At 36.2% G+C, this 17,052-nt stretch overlaps 2 protein-coding genes across 2 annotated transcripts in view; both read left to right on the top strand.

Moving 5' to 3' along the window:
• The window catches only part of acap3a (ArfGAP with coiled-coil, ankyrin repeat and PH domains 3a), an 85,423-nt gene extending 75,693 nt beyond the window's left edge, over positions 1 to 9,730 (top strand). The window contains exons 19-25 of the mRNA XM_077218711.1: positions 108 to 200; positions 310 to 530; positions 694 to 803; positions 1,903 to 2,013; positions 3,339 to 3,400; positions 8,842 to 8,944; positions 9,052 to 9,730. Of these exons, the coding sequence (XP_077074826.1) occupies positions 108 to 200; positions 310 to 530; positions 694 to 803; positions 1,903 to 2,013; positions 3,339 to 3,400; positions 8,842 to 8,944; positions 9,052 to 9,058 (707 nt within the window). The 3' untranslated portion in view covers positions 9,059 to 9,730. The remainder of the gene's footprint in view (positions 1 to 107; positions 201 to 309; positions 531 to 693; positions 804 to 1,902; positions 2,014 to 3,338; positions 3,401 to 8,841; positions 8,945 to 9,051) is intronic.
• An 864-nt stretch (positions 9,731 to 10,594) lies between these two features.
• On the top strand, positions 10,595 to 16,486 carry ube2j2 (ubiquitin-conjugating enzyme E2, J2 (UBC6 homolog, yeast)). The gene is made up of 7 exons (XM_077218478.1): positions 10,595 to 10,783; positions 11,266 to 11,396; positions 12,512 to 12,552; positions 12,650 to 12,752; positions 13,332 to 13,470; positions 14,714 to 14,794; positions 14,894 to 16,486. Exons 2-7 carry the CDS (start codon positions 11,266 to 11,268, stop codon positions 15,176 to 15,178), a joined length of 780 nt encoding a protein of 259 aa, XP_077074593.1. The 5' UTR covers positions 10,595 to 10,783; the 3' UTR covers positions 15,179 to 16,486.
• The last annotated feature ends 566 nt before the right edge of the window (positions 16,487 to 17,052 follow it).

Genomic DNA, 17,052 nt, shown 5'->3' with positions numbered 1-17,052 from the left:
GTGTTTATAGTTGAATAACTGTGACGCATAGATTCCTCATGTTTGCTGTCAGTGCTTGTTGGGCGTTATTGTGATGCGCCCGTGGTGGGCTTGTGTTGGTCCCGCAGGTCTGAGCAGTGACAGTGGGTTAGGTGGCAGCACTGACGGCAGCACTGACGTCTTGGTGTTTGAGTCTGTGGTGGACAGTGTCACAGAGGAGGGTGAGTGAGTCAACCACTGTGTGACGGTGTTAACCAAGTCTTCATGTTCCATGCTGACTGTTTAAGCAGATAATGTATGATGTGTTACATGTGTTTTTGTAATTTTCAGAGTGTGAGGTTTCTGAAGACTCAAGCAATGAGGCTGAACTTGAGCCGGAGGCGTCAGATCCAGAGGATTTGAGAGAATTGGATCCCGGGGCGTTACTCTATAAGGCCTGTCAGGCGCGCAATCTGCCCATCATGGCTGAAGCTCTGGCACATGGGGCTGACGTCAACTCGGTCAATGAGGAGGACGAGGGGAAAAGCCCCCTTATTCAGGCTGTGATTGGAGTGAGTCAGTCCAAAAATATCCAGATGCATAGCTTACACACATATTAACAGTTATCTAAATTAGAAGTGAAGGTAAACTTCCAGCTAACTTCAATGGCATGTTAAATAACCATTAACAATTTTGAGGTTATAAAGCCCTAATCCTCTGTTTTATTACATCCAGGGTTCCTTGATAGCCTGTGAGTTTCTGCTCCAAAATGCAGCAGATGTCAACCAAAGAGATCAGAGAGGGAGAGGCCCGCTACATCACGCCACATACTTGGGTCATACTGGGTGAGGGCACTTCATCTGCTGTCTTAAGGCCCCGATATTGTCATGCTCTTTTTCGTTCTTCGCTTACGGATAAAACGAAGTTCGAAAAAACGTGAGCAGCGATTTACTGTTAGCGAACATCCCACGCCACCCACACGGCTGAGAGCGCCGTTTAGATGAATATGTAAATATGTGCTGCACGCTATCCTCTCAATAACAAAATACACACAACAAAATGAAGAAAACTGCAAGCATGTTTTTATAAAGCCTGAGAAAAGCATGTGATCATAGCAAAGTGGATATGTTTGCACGTGCTCTGCAATTCGGTTGTCGGCACGTCACGTTTCTTTATATAGCACTTTATACAATAGATTGCTTCAAATCAAGCAGAAGGCAGTGTCATTTCATCAGAAGTACAACTTTATTTTCTACTATAAAGCAGCTCTCCAGTGTGTTCATGTTTTCACCAATGGTAGAACGAAGGTGTCTAACAGCCGTAGCAAACTTTTCCAGAAAGTTCTTCAATTTAGCTTAAAGCATTTCTCTTAAAAATAAAGGTTCTTTATCGCCATCACTGGTTCCAAAAAGAACCTTTAACATCCATGGAACCTTTCCTCTGCACAAAAGTTGCTTTATAGTTGAAAAGGTTCTTCTGATATATCATATGTTCTTCAGACTAAAAATGGTTCTTTTAAGAACTGTCCACTGAAAGGCTCTTTTGAGGAACCAAAATGGTTCTTATATGGCATCCTGAGTGCAATATTCCCTCTATGAATCTATTTTACTTATTGGAACAACCACAATACAGATTTTTCACAATGCAAGTTTTACATCATTTTTACTCAGTAGCTGAATACCCTACTTTAATTTCCTGTTTTGTGATGTCTTAAATGGCAGTATCATTATACTTTTAATACATGCCATTGTACTGAATATATTTACCATATTCATGCACTGTGGTATTTACATGGTAAATATTTCAAAGAATACCATGGTTTGACCATTAGAACATTTACATGGAATGATACATGGCTTAAAAATGGTTTTGTCATAAGATGTCCAATCAAGCTAAACTTTTCTGCATGTGTATTTACTTGATCTTCTGTTGTTTTATTTCCAGTCAAGTGTGTTTGTTCCTGAAACGAGGAGCGACCCAGAACGATGGTGATGAGGATGGACAGGACCCGCTGAGCATAGCAGTTCAAGCTGCTAACGCTGACATAGTTACTCTGTAAGTTTATAAACTTCCTGTGCACCAGTATGTGCTTCTATACGTTATGCTCAGTACACTATTGTTCAAAAGTTTGGGGTCAGTAAGATTTTTTTGGTCAAACTTTAGATTAGGGTCCAATTCTCACTATTGACTCACTATTAACTAAGACTTTTGCCTCGGTAAACTGTGCTTTTTAATAGTTATTGGTATTGGTAGGATTAATATATAAATGTAGAATATGGTCATGCAGAATAAGGCATTAATATGTGCTTTATAAGAACTAATAAACAGCCAATATCCTAGTAATATGCATGCTAGAGCCGTATGAAATCCATTTAATTATTTCCCCAAATTCCATTTTATTTGTTTTTTTGTTTGTTTGTTTTTTCTGGATTACGTTTTTTTTTTGTGTGTGTTTTTTTTGGACTCCATTTTAATGGTTCATTAAATTTTAGTAATCAAAAAGCATGTTTAATTAATTGAAAATATGAAACAATTTATAAAAGTTTAACAAAAATTACGTTTAGGGCCCGATGAAATGATTTTTTTTTTTAAATTCCGTTTTATTTTTTTACCAAATTATGTTTTCTGTTTTAAGTTTTCTGGATTCCATTTTAATGGTTTAATTAAATTGCAAAAAAAAAAAGCATGTCTAATTAATTTAATTAATAAAAACAACAATTTATTCATTTCTAAGAAAAGTTTTTTATTTTTTATTTTACAAATTTTCTGGCAATCAATTTTTGCGGTTTAATATTCACAAACACTAGTCTATATTACGATTTGATATAAGTGTACTGACCTGATTTTTATTTATTCATCAAAAGTTTTAGGATTCTGCGATTCCATCCACGTTTTCCGCATCTCGGAAATCATAGGGTTCTACCATGCTAAGAAGCAACTAGTTAATGGTGAGACTTTGACCCTAAAAGAAAGAAAGAAATACTTCAACATTAAATTGATCAAAAGTGACTGTAAAAAAACATTTATAATGTTGCAAAATTAAAAGAATTTTTTTTTATTTCAAATAAAAGTTCTTTTGAACTATATATTTATCAAAGAATCCTGAAAAAGTTTATCATGGTTTCCACAAAAATATTAAGCAGCTCAACTGTTTTCAACATTGATAATAATAAGAAACTGTAATAATATTTTACAGTTTTTACTGTATTTTTGGACCAAATAAATACAGCCTTGGTGAGCATAAAATTCTTTAGTTCAATAACATAAAAAAACCTGACCAACCCCAAAGTTTTGAATGGTAGTGTATATAAGAAATTGTACAAAGTTTGATTCCAAATCAAACCTCTGTTTGTTTCTTCTCTCTGTTTCTCTCTGGACAGGTTACGTCTAGCACGCATGAACGAGGAGATGCGCGAGTCTGAGGGTCCATTCGGGCAGCCAGGTCAATATTCTAGCAGCAGTCCCACAGAGCAGCAGTATAAGAAATGCATACAAGAGTTTATCTGTCTCAACATAGCAGAGTGCTAGAGAGCCCAGCGTAGCGCTTTTCCCATCATTCCCAACAAGACCTACCATGTGTTTTTCTCTACAGCTAATTCCAGCTAAACCAGCTTCTGATGGGTTTAAATGAGTTGGTCAGTACCCGGTCCAAACTGGTTTAGATGGTTAATCAGGCAAACTTTCAGCCCATGGGGCCCAGTTTAACCTAGTAGACCATCTTGCTCAAACTGGTTACAGCCGGTTAACCAAATGCCTGAACACAACTTGTTGACCACTTTACATCACATTTCAAAGTTAGTCACGTGATTGACTGGCCACCATAGTTTGGCCTAGCAACTACTCATTTCAAGACAGTACCTGTGGTTTAAGATAATTGTGGTTGTTTTGGTCAAATACCAGTTACACAAAGCATTGCGTCCAAAATCGCATACTCTCTTGAGTAGGAACTTATTCTAAATAAGTAATTACTTCACGACCGCTAAAAAAGGACATTCTATATAGTATGAGTGTTTGTAGTATCAATGTAATCCGGACTAGAGATGTGCGGATGGGCTATTATTTCATCCGCAACCGCATCACAAAACTCATCATCCGTCCGCCATCCATCCGCACCAACGTTTTTGACCAATTTTCAAAACCGCACCCGCCTGCCATCCGCTGATTGGGCGATACAAGGCGCTGCTGATGACAGCCACGAGACTAGAAACCGCCCGCCACCCGCCCGAAATTAATTAAAATATTTTTTTTCGTCACGTCATCCGCCCTATCCTTGGTTTATCCGCGAAGTCCGCGGCTATAACCGCCAAACGCGCTTCTCTAATCTGGACTAACTACATTCGCCTGTTGTCATTTATCATGTGACCTACCAGCGTCAGTTGCGTCGCTTCACTGCCATTCATAAATCCTCTCCCGTGGCCTCATGGGATAGTAAAGTGTCCATATACACAGTTCAGAATCTCGCCGGAAGTAGTGGGTCATCCGGGTACTTTTCACCTACTCTTTTATGATACTGTGAATTCGAACATACTACTTTTGTCACATACTGTTTTTCACCTACTATATAGTAGGGAAGTATGCGATTTCGGATGCAGCCACAGACTATTTCACGTTCATTCATCACTTACACTTCAAACAGTATTATACAGTATGTTAGGCAGCAGTCTATCTATTCTAACAGTGTTTTAGAGGCATTTTTGTACACATGGTTTAAACAGATCGGCCTCTTAAAAACTGTTTTGTGCTTGCAAACGCATGAGGGAGAGTGAGTGGGATCAAAAACTGTGATTATTATATGTCATAAATGTATAAAGTGTCTAATCTACTAACTGAAAATGTGATTTTGCTGACTTTATTGCCACTGTTATGCACTTTTTATTAACTCCACTGTCGTTTTTTGTTTGCTTTTATGGATGATGGTGTAGAAAATGCCTCAAATGGGATTTTTATGCTTTTATGAGTACCACCCAGAGCAATGGTGCAATGATTTTTTTGTATGGTGATAACAGATTGTATTTTTGTAACTTCATATACTTGTGAATTTCACAGTTCACAACCAAACTCCAGTTCAGACACCAAAAACAAAATTGCCAATTTATTTACTGGGTTGTAAAATAAGAGACTACCGATTAACAATACACTACCATTCAAAAGTTTGGGGTTAGTATGATTTCGTAATATTTTTGAAAATAAGTATTTTATGCTCATCAGGGCTATATTTATTTGATGAAAAATACAGTAAAAAAAACGGTAAAATTGTGAAATGTTATTACAATTTAACATAACTGTTTTCTGTATGAATATATTTTAAAATGTAATTTATTCCTGTGATGGTAAAGCTGAATTTTCAGCATCATTACTCCAGTCTTCAGTGTCACATGATCCTTCAGAAGTCATTCTAATATGTTATATTGCTGCTGAAGAAACATTTCTTATTACTATCAATGATGATAATCAACAGTTGAAAAAAGTGATGCTTTGTATTTTAGGGGAAACTCAATTTGTCAGGATTCTTTGATGAATATAATGTTCAAAAGAACAGCATTTATTTAAAATAGAAATCTTTTTTAACATACTGTAATAAATGCTTTAACGGTCACATCCTTGCTGAATAAAAGTTAGAATTTCTTTGAAAAATTCTCACTGACCCCAAACTTTTGAGCAGTAGTGTATGTTATTGTATAATGCAGTAGTTTTATTTGTGTTTGTTAATCTATAGTGCATTGATTGCTGTTGCTCTGGTCTGTTTGGTTTCCTGCTGCTTTTTCCCCTTGGTGAATCTGTGTGCGAATAAAATCTCATACGGTCTCAATTTCCAAACTTCTGCTTTATAATGGAGTGGATACTATAAAGCATGAGCATATCTATTCTCATGCTATAGAATATCTAGAATATCACAGGAATGAGAATATCTAACTATTGGATGGCATTGTAAGCGAGTTAACATGTGATGTCATATATATTTATTCCTGACAGCCTAAATATATTCATGAGACGTGTTCTCATGGCGTGTTTTGATTAGGCCTATGTAAACTCGGATGTGTACCATCACTTTAACTCAAGATCTCAACCAAAGACCACAGACATGTTAGTGTATAAGGACCCCTTTTCCCAGAGCAATCAAAAACATAGCACTTGTTGAGAGAAAATTCATTTGTAAATGTGTTATTTTTAGTTTGTGAACAGGCTAGATTACTGTAAAGTTTTCCCCCGAAATGAAAGGTCACTGGTTGGTGTGTCGTCTTTGTCTCGCTGGCCAATGAAATTGTAGCACTTTCTGTTTATCGTTTTGTGAATATCGAATCAGTATGACTCCTGAAAAACTGAACAACCAAAAGCATAATTTTATTAAAAATAAATAAAATAATGCATCAATACTTTAAAAAAATAGCATATAAAAAGATTTATTTCTAGATGGTGGCTGTAGCACATAACCTCTTCTACTGCTTGCTTTCATATTTCTGCTTTTTTTTTTTTCATGTCGGTGTCATGCTGCGATTTTTGTAAAAAAAAGAAAAGAAAAAATGTCTGAATATTGTATAACTGAAGATTCTTGTGTAAATTAGAACCTCTGCAACTTCTTTTTTTTTCTTTTTGCTCTTCATTTCTGCCCTTTTATCTGTCATTTCCTTCTAAAACGAAAAGAATCATGACAATAAATGAAACGTGAATGAAGTACTAACTGCTTGTGCTTGGCTTTTCTTCTCCTGCCTCTTTCTTCTGTCTGCTGAGTTAGTGTGTACTGTTACACAACTGTCTGCATTAACACAACTCACTCATCAACTCAAGTTTGCTGCTGTAAGGTTTTGAGGAAATTACTTTTTTCTTCTTGGATCTTTTATGATTTTTTTTGAACCCTCAAGATTTATTCTTACGTTTGGGGCCTTAGAGACCCTGATAATTTACATGTAAAAATAATCATATTATTTTTTAAATTGACATTTATTTTGCCTTTTAATTATTTAAATATGTTCCTCTGACTAAATAAAAGAGAGCTCTTACAACATCAAGATGTTTTATGTAAAGTGTATATTTAATATTGTTCAAAAAATTTGATGGCCGGTAAGATTTTTTTAATGTTTTTGAAATGATTGTCTTATGCTCACCAAGGCTGCTTTTATTTGATCAAAAATTGAGAAAAATATGTAATATTATAATGTTGTACTATAATATTATTACAATTTAAAATCACTGTTATCTATTCTAATTTTAATATGTACAGTAATTTATTCCTGTGATGGTAAAGCTGAATTTTCAGCATAATTACTCCAGTCTTCAGAATATTTTTTTAATAAATATTTTTAAGAACCACATAAAATGATTTAGTTTGTACCTCGGTTTGTAAAATAACTCGTACCTCAGTTTATAAAAACAAAAAAGGCGACACACGTGTTGAGAAAAATGCACAACAGGTAGGCCATGACACGGTTGTCCCATAGACTTCTATTATAAGTTTATAACTTCTTTTTAAACTGAAATATCTCTTTAAATGGTTCTCCTGTAAACACCAGTCAGTACGCATGAGCAGTCTCCTCATTGTAAATCAAGCATGTGAAATTCACACAGTTTGACAGTGTGTTCAAACCCACCCATTTGTCGCCTCTAAAGTTTCAGTTGTTGTCATGGTTATAAGACAATACAAAGACTCTATATGGCACAAAGATCTGGAGAAGGTTCATTTTGATGGGGGTGCTTTACAGTGTCGTTTCTGTCCCTTAATTCTAAAGTGCATTAAAATGTGCTGAAAACACTTATTGTAATAGACTTACTCGCCTTGCTTACTTTGCCTGCTTTTGTAGTAGTAAACTAAACTTCTAACTTAAGATAGCTATTGCTATAAGCTTGTTTCCACCACAATAAAAAATAAAAGGTAATTGTGACTTTTTATCTCACAATTCTGACTTTTTTCATGTAATTACCAGTTTATATCTCACAATTCTTTAAAAAAGTCTGAATTTCGAGTTCATATCTTTGCAAATCTGACTATATTTCGCACAATTCTGAGTTTATAATTTGCAATTCTGACCTTTTTATTACTCAACATTGATGTCTATGGTAGCGATAAAAATAGAGCAAATCCCCTTTTGAAAGTAACATGGCGCTTCAAATAACGATTGTATCGATTACATCGTTACACCAGTAGGTGGCGACAAGTGACTAAAAAATGTATTTGTCATTGAATCGTTCATTCAAGAGATTCGTTCAAAAACGCTGATTCATCCAGTAATTAAACAAGTGAAGTATTTGTGGCTGTGTTTCATTTTGAAAGCTGTGTCGTGTGTCCTCTGAAGGTCGCATTTGTCGACCGTGTACGTCATCACGTTATGTCTTATTTCAGAAAAGTAACCATTATATAATTGACTGTTATTTCTTGTGAAGCATAAATTGTTTGTAATTCCCTAATGACTTTGGAATGTAATGGTTATTTTACTGAAATGAGGCAGCCTTATGGTGTACGCGGCCAACAAATCTTCGAAATGAGACACAGCTTGTGAGTGAGTCATTGAATCATTCATTCAAGAGATTTGTTCAAAAACACTGGAGTCTTCATGAGTGAGTCATTGAATTATTCATTCAAATCAGTTTAAAAAAATATCCATTCTAATTCATTAAACATTTTTGAAAAGACTGCAGCAATTAATATTTTGTCAGAACCTCTAGTAAATTAAATGTAAAAAATTGTGATTGTCAATTTATTGTGCAGCTCTACTTGCAAATCAGACTTTTTTCACTGAATTGTGAGATATCAACTCGTAATTGCAAGTTATAAAGTCCAAACTCGCAATTATGAGATAAAAAGTAAAAATTTTCCTTTTTCTTTCTCTGTTCCATGACATTTTAGGAGTTTTGTATAGTAAAAATTAACTCTGTTTGCTCCCATTTTAGGTGACGCCACTTACCTGGATATTTTCCGGGAGTTTTCCCATATGGCATCCCACAATCCTGAGAAGCTGAAGCGGAGGAGCGTTCACTTCCGTCACTCCTTCAGGTGATATCCGTTGAGTAATCTGTTAGATAAATGCAAATATTGCTTTATAAACAAACACACACACACACACATATAATTTAAATATATTTCTTCTTAATCTCTTCTAGAGTATGAACCATACGAACGATCTACCCTGTTTAACTTTGGACACCAAACAAGCTGGAGCAGAAGACACTTTGACTAGCTGATATAATAAGTGTGATGGAGATGAGTGTGAAGGACTTGAAACAAAAATTGTGGTCGTGTTGAATGTTTTTAATGATTTGAATGATCTCTTTTGTAGCTTTATGGGGGTCAGCTGGACTTAACCCCCAATGTTTTGTTTGTTTTTTTATTTGCATTCTCCTTTTTTTAGCCATATACAGTAACAGACATCCAAACATCTACAATTTATGCTTACACGGCTGTTAAAACATATAATCAAAAGATCATGCATGAATGCTTTCCCATTTACATTTCATCTCAGTACTCTTACATCACTATTACCCTCTATTATAAAACATATCCAGCACTGATTTTTCTTTTTTGAAAGCAGTTGAAATAATAAGAAAGTTGTTTTTGGAGAATCTGCAGTGATTTTGTCTGTTGCTGTAGTGATGAATGTACTGTTTTGTATTGACTATGCTGGTGTAGTCTATATATGTTAGCTGTACAGCCACTATAAATCATTGCAAATTCAAATGCAGATATTGTATATTGTCTTTTTAGATGCAAATTGATAATATAAAATTATGGTATTTTGTAAAAATGCTAAAAGTGGGAAATAAAAATCTTCTTCAAAAATTATTTAAAATTATGATTTTGCTGTATATTAATCTGGGTTATTTACGCATACTGTATGAAACGTAAGGTAAAGGTGATACATTAGTTATATGTTTTGGCCGCAGTATATTTTTCCGCATAAAAAAAAGAAGTTATTACAATTCTTTACCCCCATACAATTTCATGTATTTCTGATGAAGACAAAAAATAAGTTAGGACATTAAGATGGACAGGAGTCAGGACATTTAAAGGACAAGACATCCTTTCAGAGTTACCTTACATTCGTGCTACCACAAGAAGTGGACATTGAGAATCGAGATTTCATCCATCCCAGACGATTGAATTGTTCTTATGAGCCAGTTCTTTAGAGAATCTAAAACATTCTGTGCGATTCGCAAACGAATGATTCTTGTGAACCGGTTCTTTATGGTTAATTTAAAAAGAGTGAATTTAAAAGGACCATGTTAAAAATCTGTAATATTGAGTCAATACATATAAAAACACAAACCAACACATTCTCGTCTGTGAAATGTTATCCCTTTTCTTTGGGAATTTTAATCTATGCGGTTTAACAACGAGAAGCTGCGCAATGTTGTGGCATCAAGAATCATTATTCTAAATTTGAGTGACGACACACTGACCGTTCCAAGATGGCGGGCGCACCGACGTTTCTGGAGCGGTCGATTGTGGACAAATGACTCTTACGAGAATTATTCATTATTATTGTAAAACAATTCATTAAAAATCCCGTCGTTAAAATCCTTACAATTCCAATCGATACTCCTAAAATGCATTACTTTTTCGTGTGTGCTTTGTGTCAGTTTAAGTCAGACATTTATTTTGAAAAGCAGCCGAATGCTTTTCAGAACTTCTATTTTGTCATTTTACACCATCACTTCCTTGTGTTGCGGCAGCCATATTGGCATGGGGGATAGATGACAATTTCACCTTAGCCGAAGAGCTACATTTTTGTTATTTTTTAAAGTTTATCAAGTGCGTACTCACTCTGAACTAAATTGATATCTATATATCACCACAATTTGACCCTGGTCGATCCCGTGGAGGGCGTAGAAAGAGGTGAGACGAAACCGTTCAAAATCCCCTTTCAGTGTCTAAGGCTCTGTTTTAAAACCTAGCGAACTATCTACTTATTTTTTTACACCTGTCTGTCACTGTTATTGTCTTATATTGTCTACAGTTGCTGACAATGACGGTGTTAACCGCTCTGTAAACATACGCTACCACGTTGTTCTAAAAAGCACAACAGTTCTGGTCATTATTTGCCTAAATGTCTGCCGTTGTGTATTCAATTTTGTACAGTTTAGTTTAACTTACTGAGAAGACGATGTAAGATCGTTCTTTCAGTTTGGGTCAAGCTGCGTTCTTATTGACAATCGTAACAACATGGTTGCAGTTAATGTCAACAAACATGATATGAATAGCGTTGATGTTTATCAGGCTTAATAGATTATTCAGAATATTCTGTTGTTTCATGTTAGTGTATTTTATGAAGAATAGGAAGTGTTCATTGTGTAACAGAGTGCCATGTGATCTCACAGATGAGCAACAACTTAAACAAGAGGGCCCCAACAACAGCAACACAGCGGTTAAAACAGGACTACCTCCGCATCAAGAAAGATCCAGTTCCGTATATCTGTGCTGAACCTCTGCCCTCCAACATCTTGGAATGGTACGTTTGATTTCCTTTAAAACATTTAGATAGATAGACAGACAGACTTCCTGTTTTTTTAATTTTTTTGCCTAGTGATTTGAGTTTGGAACTGTCAAGTTTGACTTCTTAAAGTATCCTCGTTACACTTTTTCAATTACCTTTCATGTTTAATATCTTTAATATAGCTGTTCGTGAATGTTGCAGACCTTTAAAGTTTAAATTGAAGTGCATGATAAAATTATTGTCTCCTAAAAGAAATATCTGATTCTGAACTGAATTCTGAAAAGATTTGTAAGTAATTAGTCTTACTTCCTGCACAAACCTACATAGGTTGGTTACAAATTTCTATAATTCGCTGCTCTCAGACAACGTCTACTTTGCCTCGCCCTCAAACGCTGTAGTTGTAGCTAAGGCCTGGAAGAAGAGTTTAGTTTGTGTGTCGACATGTCAAGAAGATGCTTTTTTCTGCACTGCAAAAGCATATCCATAGACCAATCACAACAGACTTGGCCATCTGATCAATTAAAGCAGAGTAGGCTCGCGGATTTGAAGGGTTTAGACTTTAGAGAAGCTGAATCCTTTATCGAACCATATCAGTGGTGAGAATAGAGTGACTGTGAGAATAGAGGAGATGCTGCAATGTATATTATGAGAAAATTAAAGTGTTTTTTGGCCTTGGATGCATGTAAACCTGGTATATGAGACCTCTAGGCAAAATTAGGAACCTTTAAAATAGCATAATAGGGACACTTCCTTATAATCGGTTTTATAATTTCTATTGTATTGAGCAGAATGTTCATTCTGCATCCATACAATGAAAGTAAATGGAGACGGGTGCTTATTAGTTCTTGAAAGGACACAAAAAAAACACCATTAAAAGTGGTCTATATGAATCAAAACAATACATTCCAAGTCTTATGAAAGCAACTTGCACTGACATATCCTTATCCATTATTTTGTCTCAAGATGCACATCAGTAATGTTTTTTTCTAAGGCACATTTATAAAAACTAGGCTATTTAAATTGCCTAATCCTGGCTTAATCTAAGCCCTGTCTGTGAAACCGGGCCTTAATGTTTTAATGGTTGTAATCATTTCACTCTAGATACTATCAAATGTTTCCTTCTCTTTCAGGCATTATCTAGTACGTGGCCCTGAGAAAACTCCATATGAAGGTGATTTCCCTCTTTAATGTCACATTAGTGCTTCCTTCAAAGCAAACTCCTTTGTGCAATATCTGCTTCATTTTGACTTGTCTTTTGTTTTTCGTAGGTGGTTACTATCATGGCAAACTGATTTTCCCAAGGGAATTTCCCTTCAAACCACCGAGCATATACATGATCACACCCAACGGCAGATTTAAATGTAATACAAGGTAAACAAAATGTTATCTTTTCAAACTCAGTCTTTCTTTTTTTAAATTTAGGCCCTTACTAAGGGCATTACACAATCCTGAGTGCCTTATTGCTGCTATGAAACGTTTACAATATTAAAAAAATAAATCTTTATTGAGCAAACTCATGAGTTTGCTATAAATAGTGTGCATATAGGTAGTATGAAGGAAATTTGGACGTACTACATCCGCCATGTTGTTACGGTCACGTGACCTACCAGCGTCAGTTGCATCGCTTCACTTCTATTCATAAATCCCCTCCTGTGGCCTCATGGGATTGTAAAGTGTCCATTCGAATGTGCGCTTCAGAATCTTGCTGGAAGTAGTAGATCATCTGAGGATTTTTTTGTCTACTGTCATCTACTCTTTTTTTGAATGCATATATATCTATACATTGACATACTACTCTAAAGGCGTGTACTGTTTTTCGCGTGCCATCTAGTAGGGAAGTATATGATTTCGGACGCAGCGATAGATTTCATGATGAGTCTTTATTGTACGCTCGAATCAGAAGAACAATACAATTCCTGCATAATGACTAGCGTTCGCTTTCTCTTTCAGGTTATGTCTTTCCATCACAGATTTTCACCCTGACACGTGGAACCCGGCGTGGTCTGTATCCACCATCTTAACCGGCCTCCTGAGCTTCATGGTTGAAAAAGGCCCGACTCTCGGCAGCATCGAAACCTCTGACTTCACAGTGAGTGTCACGCTGATTTAAAATCACAGTGAAATGCTTTAAGCTGTGTTCCTTCTCATGGTGTTTTTTATTTTTATGAAAGGAATAATTCACCCAAGTGAATAAATAATTTAGGGCTGCCCCCTAACAGTTGACTAAAACAAGCTTAGTTGACCAAAAAATTTTAATTAGTCGGTAAGTCTCAGAAAAAACAAAACTGGTGGCGAAATCACGCAGTCCGTGAGGGACAGACCGTTAACGGCAGGTCCTTGTGTTAAATACAGTATGTCAGGCAGGAAATCCAAACGTTCGCATATCATCCATCTACCTAAAATCTGGCTTATCATTTGAAACATGTAAGTAGTAGCAACTTTACATGGCCGCTCGCTCTAATGTTAACCTAGATAAATGTGCGCTATTATAATGCGCTTCTCCAAGTGTTTGTGTGGAGAACGCGTTTACTGCATGACTACAGGCACTGCCGCGATCACTTGCATTTAACTTAAAATACCCCGTCATTTTTGGCCTTACATCAAGAGTAGCCTAATGCATAATTCGAAACAGACTAATTTTATTTGTGTGCACTCACAATAGCGACTAAAGTTGTTCTGTTCCTTTGTAAAATAAAGAAAACAAACAGGATGCAACTGCTGCTGTCTCTGTGAATGGAAGTTTTTCCTTTGTGTTTTTTGTGTACAGACGACAATATTGTCAAAACGATCCCCTTTCACATGGTTCCGCAAAAACAACAAAATGGTGTATTATGCTGCCAGGCCAGTAGTTGGCGATGTCACTTTGTAAAGAAACACTAAGCGCTTGAATGCGCATGACGTCACAAAAACTGAAAACTTTATAAGGCATTTTGGGGGCTTGAAAAAACGCACTAGTCGTGTAAATGAACGACCAAAACGCATGTAAAGTTTTTAAATGAGAACAGTGTCGTGTAAACGGCCCCTTAATGTGAAAATCAGTCAAATCCTGTAACGTGGCTTTTGTAAAATGCAGTCTACTGCAAGATGTGCTTGATATTGATATTAAAATCGTGAAAGAGAACTTGCCATTCCCTGGACTTTTATTGAAGGGCTGGAGTTGATTTTTATCCATCAGAAATTGTTTGTGGGCATTGCGTTCAGGATTTATAAAATAATTCAAAATGTAGAGTTTGTAATTTTATTTTAAATTGAAAAAGTTCTTGAAATGTGCATGAACGTAACTTATCAAGATCAGTTTTAATGTAGTGTTTGTTTGAATGTGTCCCCTGCAGAAAAGACAGTTGGCTTCCCAGAGTCTTGCATTCAACATCAAGGACAAAGTCTTCTGTGAACTGTTTCCAGATGTTGTTGAAGTAAGTGCCAGACTTCCTCACAGATGTGTGCATGAGCAGTGAGCACATTATTTCAACAAATGTATTAATACTTGATCCCGTTCGTCCCCCATGAAACAGGAAATCAAGCAGAAGCAGCGTATGCAGGAAGAGCTCAGGTCTCGCTCACAGGCGCTGCCCCTCCCTGACGTGGTGCCGGATGGCGAAGCCCATCACGCTCAAAACGGCCACCTGCCCCTGAACGGGCACCTGCCCCCGGGTGCGGCACACCCGCCCGACCTCCAGCAGGTCAACCGTAACCATGGACTCCTGGGTGGAGCGCTCGCTAATTTGTTCGTCATTGTAGGCTTCGCCGCTTTCGCCTACACGGTCAAGTATGTTCTGCGGAGCATCGCGCAGGAATAATTCGCCCAATGAGAACCATCGACAGGACAGACGAAAGGCTGGTGCTGTTCTCACGACCAAATAAAACGAAGCAGTGTCCTGTTAATGAAATTGAGAGCTTGGTGATTTCCTCCATAGTGGTGACAACCAGATCTCGTGTAACACGGCCACTTAAAGGTCAAGGTCACATGAATGGATGGCTTTATTAATATGTAAGGAAATAAAAAAAAAATAAAAAAAGAGCAAATTTTCTACCTTACACAGTTCCCAAAGGAAGCCAACTTCATGTGACCATGAAATTAACCAGAGTGGGCTTTTTCTTAAGGCCTGAATCAGCATTTGTTGTTTTACATGTTTCTCATTGATCTGTAAGATTTTAAAATCTGCGCATAAACTATGCTGGGTTTTTATGTGGAAGATTAAAAGAGAAAAAAAGTCAGAACATTCCTTAAAAACAGAAGGAAAAAACAGTTCTGATGTGTGTCGCACCACTTATTGCTGTGACGAAAATCCCAGAGTATTTTATGTAATGGAAATGGCTCGACTGTAAACATGCTTTACCGATGGAAACTTGTTCTTAAATGCATTCGTGCTCGCTTACGCTACGCCAACCGTAACAGCAAGTTAGGCCGGGAAAGAAGCGGTGTGAAATGAATTATTTGTCTTTGTTTGTCTGTGATGCGGCGCTCCACGTGTACATTAACTTTCTTTCAGAGGGGAGTCAATGTCGGCTGAGAGGAAAAGTATATGAACTCATTTTTTTTAGGCCATGCAACACTATAAATTGTTTTTGTGCAATATGTAGGATTGTCAGCACTACTTGGCTTTCACGATACACAGCACTTCTTTTGTTTCCAAGGGTTGTGATTTTATGCAATAATTCTTAATAAATTGAAAAATCCATTTAATTCTTGTTATAAACATAGGCAGTTGAATATGCATTAAATTCTTACATTTCCTGTTATACTGTAAAACCTTTGGTTGTTTTTATTAGGAAAAGTACCTCGGGTTGCACAAGTAATTCACAATGAAGACTTGCTAGTCAAAGTCTAGTTTGCGGAGACCTACCTGTACGGTAAAACATCTCTTTCTGGGTCAGAACGGTCGTGTCGCTGCTCATTCTGACTCGGGAGGGAATTAATACTCATTATTGTACCAGTATGTTCTGGTCTCCCCCAATTCAAGTGTTCTGATGTCCCGATAGTAGCAGTAATACGTTTTTCAGCACCTCCATGGACACTGTTGATCAATATCCTTTCCTTTAGAGGGGCGTGTAATCAGAGATAGTCATGTTGTGTTTACATTTTGAATAAATAATATTCTATTAAAGCGGTCGTTCATTTGTGATTCAAATCCACTTTTTGCATTGTTGCATTTGTCAAAATTTTGGAAACATTACTATTTTTAATGTTTTTGAAAGAAGTCTCATATATTCATCCGGCCTGTATTTATTTGATCAAAAATACTGAAAAAAAACTAATACTTTGATATATTATTACAATTTAAACTAATAATGATATCAATAATAATGATATTTTAATACATTTTTAAACATAATTATTCCTGTGATCAAAGCTGAATTTTCAATATCATTACTACAGTTTCACATGATCCTTCAGAAATCATTCTAATATGCTGATTTGATGCTCAGTTATTATCAATGCTGGAAACAGTTGTGCTGCTTAATGTTTTGTAACCTGTGATACTTTTTTCAGGATCCATTGATGAATAAAAGTATTAATATCTAAAAAAAAAAAAAAAAATATTGACCCCAAACTTTTTGAACGGTATTGTGTATTGTTAAAATACTATACCGTATATACGTTTATATATTTAAAACATTACACAATGGATTTATTTAATTTAAAAGATTACATAGTTTAAGGGCTTTTTGA

This window comes from Siphateles boraxobius, unplaced genomic scaffold (assembly GCF_051911475.1).
Source record: "Siphateles boraxobius isolate OS27281-9 unplaced genomic scaffold, OSU_SipBor_1 77, whole genome shotgun sequence".
Lineage (NCBI taxonomy): Eukaryota > Metazoa > Chordata > Actinopteri > Cypriniformes > Leuciscidae > Siphateles > Siphateles boraxobius.
This window is presented reverse-complemented; position numbering and strand designations above follow the sequence as displayed.